The following is a 10755-nucleotide window of genomic DNA, read 5'->3' on the forward strand; positions in this document are numbered from 1 at the left end:
CTCTTTTGAACCAGTCTAACAATTTTTTCTTGTGTTTTGTTGGTTCCTATCACTGAAATTAACTCAATATTTCAACTGCATGGAAGATACAACATCCATTTTCACTCTTCTATCTATGCTTATATTCCACTAGCATTAATAGACATTATGGTCATGCACTGAACACATACCACTTAGACTTCCTGAACTAAATACAGCAAGATCAAATGTTCCAGCAGAGCACAGCCATATAATAAATCAGACTTCTAGTTTTCAATACTATTTCTTTTAATATAACCAAGCAGTTTTTTAGGGGCCTTACAGTACCTTTTATTTTTCATATCCCACCCCAGCCCCAATCCTGCAATGCGACCTGTGTAGGCAGATCATTGAAAATATGCATAGCTACTTAAGGGTCTATGACTGTGCATGAGACTACAGGATCTGGCTCTAAGTACACATCTTTTGCTTCCCAAAGTCTGTCCCATTATAAGTGAGTCAGACCTTGGTAGGTTGATGGTAAAATACCTCAAACTGATATTAAGAGGAATTCCACAAAGTTAAAAAATATTTGCATACATTTCTTTAAATAAATATCCTTACATATACTATTGCTAACACTTAGTATTTTTAAAAGTGGAATCTCGCATTTCTTTTTACTTCAGATTTCATTTCACAGTTTATGCCTCTTGTTGCCAGTTTTGCCTCACTGTCTGATTAAGAAAAGGCAAACTCACAACTGTCTCTCACATATTTTAATTTCTGTTTAATTTCTTCTCTGCAGCCTCTAGTCTTCAGCCTCAGAATGCTGCAGTGTTCTCTCACTGCAAAAAAGCCAGGAACTGCTATCTAGTTTAAAGAAGAACAACTCTTGAGAACGGTCACATTGCCAACAGTTCTATTGACTTGTATTTGGAAAACACAGTTTTATAAAACCTGTATTTGACATGATAGTTCTTTTTATAATCCCCTCACAAGCCATTTCAAATTACCTTAGCCTGCTGGTGACTAGGATAAATGTTGCAAAAGAAACTGAAACTTCAGTTTCAGAACTTCCTCTGAAATGTTTGGAGGTCAGGTTTAAGTAAAATTCAAACTTCATCATGAAAAAACCCCTGTAAAGGTTTTACACATTGAAAAACAGATCTGTGGTTCCTTTGCCTTCTTGCTGTAGGTAGCTAACTCCCACCTGCTGTTGAAATACCATTTGCAGTTTCATGCAAGCATTAGAAGTAATGGAGCGAAGACCATTTCCACTATATTGTGCGTTAAAAATCCAAAAGTCAGGTACCAGAACAGCAGTTTGAATTTTGGGTCAAATTCCAGGTTCTATCTTGAAAGAACACCACCCAAAAACTAACTGTCTTTAAAAAAAATTATTTGCTTAACACCAGGAGGGTCAGATGGTCACTAGGGAAGGGCAAGCCCCTTCTCTGTAAATTTGCAAACTTCCCATACAGTCAAGTAACAGAGCTGTCACATTTTTTTTTCCTCCTGGTAATCAGCACAGCTCTTGTTTAATAAAAAAAATAAAAAACCAAACCAAAACAAACAAACAAACAAAAAAACCCCACAAAAATGTCCCAACTGCCAGCTAATGCATCTCTATGCACTTGTTTTCTCTCCACAGAAAGTGGTACTGGGATCCCAGCAGACAGGCCCATATAGGCAGCATCTGTTGTTTCCACAGGTCTGCAAACCTGCTTGCAGCAAGCTACACTAAGGCAGCCATACAAGCCAAAGAGTCATTCCCTGGAAAAGAAATCTAAAGCTGCCTCTCCTCCCTGTGAATGTAAAAAACATTTAACAAAAGACTGAATTTTTGCTTAGTGGGAAAGGGGGAAAGAAAATCAGCTCCTTTTGTCCTCTCCAAGCATGTCTACTTTACTTCCATGTCTGACATCAATGAAATAAATGTCACTACCAGACACAATCTTGGTCTCACAACCTTTCCAAATTATAACGACTGAGAGGAGTCCACCACTACCCTGCATTAGCTGGTGGAGATGAAGGCAGCTTCCTCTGCAGCTTTTTGAGCTGTCATCTTCACTACTGTTGCAGCAACAACAGCACGTAGCTTCTCAACAGAGGTTGGTGAATAGAAGAACCTTCAATTAGGTGGAGCAAAAGCTCATTATGTTATAAACTGCCACATTTGTTATCGTTTCTGCTGAGATGACCAAAGACAGAGTGCACAGGGCAGCTGACCTATTTGCCTTACTCTTGGATGCAAACCAGGCAAGACAAGATCAAGATCTATTGGTACAGCCGTGGAGGGGGGAATATTTATAATGATGGATTTCTCTTCCTCTCCCCCCAACAGATAAAGAGGCTTTTGTTTTGCTGATATTATCCTAGCACCTTTCACTGGCACTACATTTGTTTAAATTACAAACAAGAAAGATAGAGACACTGAACACTCTTTATCTGGTCAGTAGATTTCTGACAGAATCAATAAAAGGGTGCCCAACATATGGAAAAGCATTTTATTAACAGTGGGATCAAGGTGAATTTAGTAAGAGTGCTTTATGCTACCTTTTGCATTTAAAATATTTCAGTAAGTCATCAAAATAAGTTTATTCATACAGCTTTAATAAAGGTTTAACCCTGCAGCAGAAACAATTAAAAAGTCAGCATTTTCCAGCAGTGGTGTGTAGCTTATTTTGGCATTCAGGCTGTTGCTAAATCCTCCTGCTGCTTCCTCTACAATAGTGATGTGTGGCCTGTGAAATGAGCACTGGATTTCAAGACTCAAGGTGCTGCAATCTGTACTTGGGATGGGGGTGGAGGAAAGGAGAGGGCTGGGGGAAGGTCTTTCCTCTCCTCCAATTCTCTATAACAGCCCAGTCTAACCCTCTGAAAAACTTGATCAGTCTCCAGCTGTGGAGGTTAAGGAACACTTTTGCAAAAGCATTGCTTCCTCTGTGGCCTTTCATGCCACTTCTCCAAGCACTGAGGGACATGCCTAGCATGAAGACAGGTACTGCTGGGACACTCTGCTCCAGTTCATGCTCTGCTATGACACCACAGAAAACACTGTACCCCTCTCCCCTCTCAATCTGCTTCAGGACTAAAGATAGAGGAACAGTCAAAAAGGGCTGTAACTGCCAACTTCATTACCTAATGGGCCTTCTGGAATTCCTTATGTTTAGTTAAAATTCAGCCATGTCTTATGGGTCGAGAATATGGGGTCAAGCCCTGTAAAAGGGTTTTAAGAGGATTTGGTGAAAACTTTCCGTGCTCTGCTGTCCTTGGGACTCCCTGACCTGGGCCAGAGCATTGATGAGGGAGTTCTTACCCACAGTGCACAAAGCTGCCAGCACCAGACCTGGGCTGCCAGCACCTCCCGTTCCACAAGAACCTCTTCTCCAGACAGAGCAGAGGGCACCTTTGTACCCTAGCCATGCATCCCTACCCAGCACACTTCTTCTGAAGGAAATCACAGAGATACATATTTAGCTTGTAACTAAGAACAATTTCCCCTTCTTAGCATTCTCAGGGGCACAACTTGTCTCTACTCATTTATCCCCAGATCATGATCTATGCTGTAGCAACCTACGGTTAACCTAGCAGCTAAGGTATGGTAATGTTGGAGCCTCTAGTGCCTGATTCCCAGTCCACACTCTAGACCTATTCAAGGTTCCGTTAAATTCCAAGCTTGTAAATTCCCTATGTGATCATCTCCTCCATTGTTTTCCAACGCACTTTTACTGGCTTTAGGGCTCACATTCACTTCTTGCACATTTTCTTGCTTGTCTTCCCTCAGCTCAGCAATATAGAAAATCCTTTCTGTGTGCTGTCATCTCTCCTTCACATCACATGCTCCTCAGAGAAAAGACAAAGCCAGGCGTTTCTTTTAATTGAAGGGGAAAATGTGAAGGCAGTCCTTAAAGGACTTCTTAGTCCTCCTGTTAGACACTCCAATAACTAAAAAAGGAAACTTTTAATGAGAAACTTTAAAACCCAGAAACACCCTGAAAATTCATCTTTTCTGTACCCAACTAAGCAGAAAATACACTAAGCCTGAGCTGAAGAAGGCTCAGGAATGGAACACAGGAAATTTATGAACTCCTAGAATTAAAACATTCCTGCAAGAAGGGTGGAAATGGTTTTGGTGGATCTTTTATGAGAGCAGGAAGGGAATGAAAACAACCTTAAAAGATCCATCAGGGTATACATTAATGGACTGTCTTTGTGCATGATCTGGGAGCACAAGAAATGTCTCATCATCCCAGTGCTTCTCAGTGCAAGAATCACTGAGGAGCCTCCCCCCACGTGGGCCAGGGACAAGCACCATCTGTCTCCTGAGCAGACGAGGAAGAGTACGAAACCACCAGAATAAAGATTTAAAAAAGAAAAAGAGCACAAACTCTAGGGGACGTAACAGAAGGCTTCTTATCTTCTTTATGATCCCAGGTTTGGCAAGTATCAGACATTTTTAAGAGTACTACACCAAAAGAGATATCTACTAATAAATTTCATCTTAAAAGGTATTAAGTAAGGCATTCTAGACTGAATACTATTGTACAAAAGGAATATTTGTAAACACACTACAACATCAAATGTACTCCCATTAAGACAGTTATATGTAATTTTTAAAACTCATTTTAAAACCATTCCAAAAATATGATAATGTTACACTCTATTATGATAATGTAGTGTTCTACTATCATATTACTAAAAGCCAAACATATACACAGGCATTTATTTAATAATGATACATGAATGGTTTCACATGCTATTTACTAATGAGATCACACAGTGAATATTTTCCACTCTTTTCAACAGTCTTCCTCATAACTGCTGGAAGGCAGTAAACTAGGTATTTGCAAGACTCTTTTCTAAATTTAGAAATCTATTTTTGATCCAAATTGATATTTGCATTTTTTAAAATTTAGCTGGATACAAATGAATTTTAATTTTTGCCCCCCAGCCAGTTCTGAGGAACAAATACATTCATCTGAGACCTTGTAAAGCACACTTAAAAGCAGAGCAAATTTTTATGTTCAAGATATATATAAACCCCAGAAAATATGAATGTATAATGAGAACACTGACAGGCATTTAACCATAGGTGTATGGATGGTTTATGCTATACAATATCAGTCTTACTTTTATTTTCTTTTGGACCATGTGAACAGACTTCTGGAGTAGTACATCTCTGGTGATACACATTACGGAAAACTATGGGGAAGTTATAATATACATTATAGAAATTATATCTCTGAACATAGAAACAGACAATATGAAATGTTTAGTCATACTAAAGTCACATAAAGTTTGACAGCAACTACTGTACTTCGAACCCACAAGACTAAAGTCTTTACTAGACTTTCAGCTGTTAAAGCCATAGCTGGCAAGCAGTATGCACACAGATATTTCATTGACATGAGCAGTTTGAGAGTTCAGAGGAACAAATGCATACAAATAATTCATGTATGCAAATGTTTTCAAGATCTGCTCCTAAAAGTAATTCTTTATGTTAACAGATTACTGCTAAAAATCCAATTGTGAGACCCAGTAATTTTTTGTTCACTATTAATTTCAATTTTATGAAAAGACATTATGTTAGAACTTAGAATTAACAAAGATTTAGTAAAAGAATGAGAAACCATACTACAGATATTTACTTAATAAAGACTTACACCATATGCCCAACACCATCTTCATACAGATGCATTGTAGTTTAATCTAATGCTAGAAAAGTACAGTTTCCTACTAGTAGTTATTTTAGTAATTAAACACTACACAACAATTTGATATTACCTAGGACTTTATTATATGGAAAAAACCCCCAACCCTAAGTCTACCCCTATAATTTTTTCATCATTACTTTTACTTAATTTTACAAGCACCATAATTTTCTTTGATCCACAGGAGAGGAAAATCCAATTTATCACATGCAAAAAATGTGATGTAAGCAGCACAACATTCAAAATGTTAAAGAAATAAAGGGTCTTTTTAAGAAATGAGAACCCATAATAATTAAAAGACACAGCAAAGCAATATAAGTTATCTTTCTAGGTTATAGCTTGGTGGTCTGCTTCAGAAAACATATGTACATGGAATCTGCATAATCAGTACTTGTATCAGTTGCTTCTTAGTATGCATAAAGCAGATGAAGTAGTTTTTATACTAAAAGTTTGGTGGGGATTGTTGTGGTTTTTTTAAAAAGACTTAATTTCTGTGAATTAAATCCTGGCAGGTACTGAGTGTATCCTACATTTCCAAAGAAATTCAGAACATTCAACTCTAATAAAGTGGGCTCAAGGAGCAACACTTCTCTGTCACACAATGGAGCTGCAGTCATCACTGACAATGAAGAAGGCTTGAACCAATCTGATGGTAGTTTGCATACGGGCAAAGATTTTGCTTTTTTCCCAGTATTCTTGCTTTTCTTAAAATACTTGTAAATGTTCCTAAGTTCTCAGAGTGTACTTTCTGAATGAATGACTCCTAGACGGGAAGCTTTTTATATAGTCCTGGGTGCGCAGAACGGCAAATGCCTAGTGCCATCTACTGGGAGCTCCTGAACCTGCTCAGACTTGCCATCTTGCCTACAAAATATGCTAAGGGCAAACAGTGCACTAGGTGTGCACACATTGAAACGTTTAGTCCTAACTTCAGACCAAAAAAAAAAATTTTTAAAAATACAATTTGGAAGAATAGATCCACACTTCAGGTGCTAATATATAAACAGAAAAAGAACAAGTAAAAACATTTCACCAGTACAAGTGAAACTCACAAGTGCTTACAAAATAGTAGCTCAAAGAAGGGACAGGTCATCTCTATTCTAAGATGCATCCCAATAGTATTTAATTAATTTAATGGGGAGGGGAATGAGAAAAAAAAAACCCTCTTGTTTCGGATCTGCAACTATACATTAAATAGAAATTATATATTGCCTTGTGTTACTTTTTTCCTTACAGTAAGGACAGAGGTACCATTCCAAGCATAGAAATTGAAACAATACTTTCATTCAAGTCCTTGTCCAGCAAGTATTTAACTGCATAGTGTTTAAAACATTGTTTGAAAGCCCAGTTCAGTGCTCTGATGGCACTTTGCTTCCTTACTCTGAGCATGGGTTCCAGAAGGTTAAAAAGTCTCATTCCATATTGAATTTGCCACTGAATTAAAAGGTGGCCAAGCTCCACACAGTCCCAGACTTGGTGGACACATGGCATGGTGGTATGGTTACAGGACTGCAATTCACACAGAACTGGATGGTGGGAAAAGTACTAGCTCAAAGTGTTATGTTATAAAAACTCAGGAGAACTTGGGTGTTTTCTGCATATTCAGAAGCCAAAGTCACAGGGCATTGTGGCATTAAAGCAGATGTTGGTTCAACATTTCCTTCCCATGTTTTATTGGATACATGCTATGCCATTTACTTGCAACCCCTTAAATACACCACAGACAAAAAAAAAAAAAACAAACCAAAGGCAAAGCAAGCCTATATTAATTTTTAAGCATCTGGAGAATTTAGATTACTCTTAAAATATGTGATATATGTGATTGTATATTATTCCACTGTTAGCAGATGAATTTGGGCTTATTAGATATAAATATCTCTCTCTATATATCTCTATAAAGTAGTCAGTCAGTGGAACTCAATCTACTAATGGTCCCACAGTTAGGGATCTAAGGGATGGGAATAAACTGTAGTGTTAACTTTGTATTCCAAAATGTGACTACTGGATTATGACAGAAAAACAACTTGATAGAACAGCTAATGCAGTGCTTCGGAGCAGGTACAGAGCAGCAAAACCTCCTGTAAGATCTGTGTGTTTCTAGCTGATCAGCTTGCAGATCTCCTTTTCAGAGTGGAAAAATGGCCAGAAGACTGAGTGTCCCCATGTTCAGGTAGACAACAGCAATATGAGCACACATCAAAAGGTACATAATGAGGGCTAAGGAAATTTGCTTACCCTATATTTTTAGGATTTTAAATCTGTTTCAGCAGCAAATATAACAGGAAACCAAGGTCAAGCTGACACAATGTGGGTTATTCTCTCTCTTCCTCAATATGTGTTTGCAGTTCCTATCAAGGTTAATGGGAGTTTTGCGCACATGTGGGGGAAATGGAACGTAAATGCTGCAAAAATTGGACTCAGATTTAGTTCAAATAAAGTCTAATAAGCTTTAGAAAAATCCATCAGCTTGAAAACTGATGTCTTATCAGTGAAAAAAAATCTTTAAAACATCACCTCCATATGCTTGCTAAGTCCAGGTCTGGGAGAAACTGCTTGTGACATTCTGCACTCTTATGAACCAGTTGTGAGTGTAACACAAACACCCAAGCTGGCTCATTTTTGAGGCTTAACACAGATCAGCCAGGGCTGTATCTTTTTTATTTGGGCATCAAGAAAATTTCTAGTAATGTTCAAAATTAACTCAGTACAGCTTATGTTTTCTCCCACATAACCCTGTATACTGACATTTTTACACTGACATTAACGACTGTTGCCTTTTAAGTGAAACACAAAATACTTAGGGGTTCAAGGTTTTAGTGATAAAATTAATTCATGGAGATGGGGTCTTATAGCACCCTTCCCAGACTGAATGGTCAAACCTGGGCCTTACATGAAAGGTGCAGCTGCATGTGGGCATTAAATTGCATGTTTCCACCTAGTTATGTAGAGAAGTGTCACGTAATTAAGGAATGTGCTGTCAGAGGAATGAAAGAATTAAGTTGCAAATTCTGCATGCTTTTTGTACATGATTTTCAGTATAACATACTTGATTTATAATAAAAATGTGAAAATAAACACATGGAGTATAATAATAGTGTACTGCTAAATATATTGGAAAATATTTTTAAGTCCTATGACTTAATAGCAATCAACATGTGAAATTCTTTTAGATATTATCTTTTAAAATAAGGAATGCCATTTAATAAAATATTTTCAGTTTAATGACACGTATTTTGGCAAGAATGAGGAAAATAATACAAAATTTAAGAGACTGTATTTTGACAAGGAAGTCAGCATTTCCAAGATTTTTAAAATCTCGGATATAAAAACGCTCACTCAACTCAGTGACTTTTACAAAAAAAAAAAAAGTGCAAATAAACTTTTGCTTCAAAGGAAAATTTAAACAGAACAACCCATAGCACATTGTTTCCTGCAGCAGAGACACCCCTTCCTACAAGGGCCTTTATTATGCATGACACAACAAGCAGCACCCATTCAACCTGAGGGAAGCCCACAGGCTCGCAGGGCCACTGGCTGGCTCTTTGTCACCAAATGCAGCAGGTTGAATGCAGACATCACTGTGATATCCTCACCAACAAAACCAGAGGCAAAGAACAGGGGCAAGAGCTGAGTAGGGAAGAAAAAAAAAAGAAAAAAAAAAGATGAGAACAAATTAAAACACCAAAAATGTTTTCATTCACAGAAAAAAACAATACTTAAAATTTGATATGACCACCACATAGGACCACAATTCTAAATGTACTTTTTTGAGTGCATTTAACCATTCTTGCTACCCCACCCCCAACATTCTGAGACATATTACACAGTCTTCAGTGAAACCATTTTATATGCTACAAAGTGAGAGGGCCTGGACATTTTTATAGGGGGCATTCACAACAGGTGCCTTAGATACCCAACTGAGAGCAACTTGGGGTAGTAGCCTGGTCACAAGTGCAGGGGTACTAAGGGAAAAAAACCCTTAGAACATCAGCTAGATAGTAGGAATCCTGCATGGAACACCCAGGAATGCTGGGCAGATCAAACATGCAGGCTTTTCTATTTATTTTATTTAAACCAAGACCACATTCCACACCATTTCTGAATGGTGAATGCTGGAAACCAGTCTTTGCTAAAAATTGTTCTTTTGATGACTTGTTTGAAGAATGTGACATTTCATTGTAATAAACTTGCCAGATATCTTAAAACCACAGCTTTTCAAAGGCGGGAAATAATTCATGTTGTAAACTGTCCATGAGATATACTTAAACAATCCTCCAGCCAGTTCAAATATAGCAAACAGAGAGATGGCAGTCATGAGATTTTATTTCAGAAGGGTTTAATGCACAAATACTAATTGTTCCATTCACCCCACAACGGGAAAGAAGAAATGCAGATGCCTTGTAGCCCAGCCATGCACAGCCACAGCTCACTTCAGAAGATTATGTGATGTAGGACTGGAGCCAATTCCCAGCCAAAGTCGGTACAGAAACTCTCAGGGACTCTCGTGGAAGCAGGATCAGGCCCCTAGAAGCTGTGGAGCAGTAGGGCAGATCTCCCAGCCTCCTCTCAGTCTCACTCTTTCGTCTGCGGCAGCCCGGGAGCTGCGGGGGTGAGTCCAGCCACGGCCCATAGCAGCGGCTGTGCCAGCAGGGGACACGGTCTCGTCCTGAGGAACAAGACTCTCCGAGCTATAGAACACACCAAACAGGTGCAGACACCCCATCCCTGACAGCACTCCGTGTCAGGCTGGATGGACTCTGAGCAACCAGGTGTAGTTGAAGTTGTCCCTGTCCATTGCTGGGGGTTGGATTAGGGGGCCTTTAAAGGCCAAACTGTTCTGTGATAGTTCCATGACTCTAACAAGGACCCAGCCCCCAGCCGTGCCCATCACCAAACAGGTCTGGAGCGCATCTGACACACACGGCTCAATTCGGTCGCACCCAAACCAAACTCGCTGCGAGACCCCCGACACTTCCGTGCTGCCCGACGCCGGGGGGTATGGGGCCGGGCGGGCACTGGGGCAGGCAGCCCCGTGAGCGCCATCACACACACACAAACACGTCCCTGCCATAGCGGCAGCGGA

General features: G+C 39.2%; 1 protein-coding gene across 2 annotated transcripts in view; it reads right to left on the bottom strand.

The window, feature by feature from the left end:
- Positions 1 to 9294, bottom strand: part of MSRB3 (methionine sulfoxide reductase B3) — a 59183-nt gene extending 49889 nt beyond the window's left edge. The window contains exons 1-2 of one of the 2 annotated variants that reach the window (XM_031055619.1): positions 9173 to 9289; positions 5092 to 5163 (exon numbers count right to left, since the gene is read on the bottom strand). In XM_031055619.1, coding sequence (XP_030911479.1) covers positions 5092 to 5163; positions 9173 to 9248 — 148 coding nt within the window. In that variant the 5' untranslated portion in view covers positions 9249 to 9289. Of the gene's footprint in view, positions 1 to 5091; positions 5164 to 9172 lie in introns of both variants that reach the window. The other variant, XM_005419238.2, reaches the window with a different exon arrangement.
- Positions 9295 to 10755: the final 1461 nt, after the last annotated feature.

The sequence above is a fragment of the Geospiza fortis genome, unplaced genomic scaffold, assembly GCF_000277835.1.
Source record: "Geospiza fortis unplaced genomic scaffold, GeoFor_1.0 scaffold166, whole genome shotgun sequence".
NCBI lineage: Eukaryota > Metazoa > Chordata > Aves > Passeriformes > Thraupidae > Geospiza > Geospiza fortis.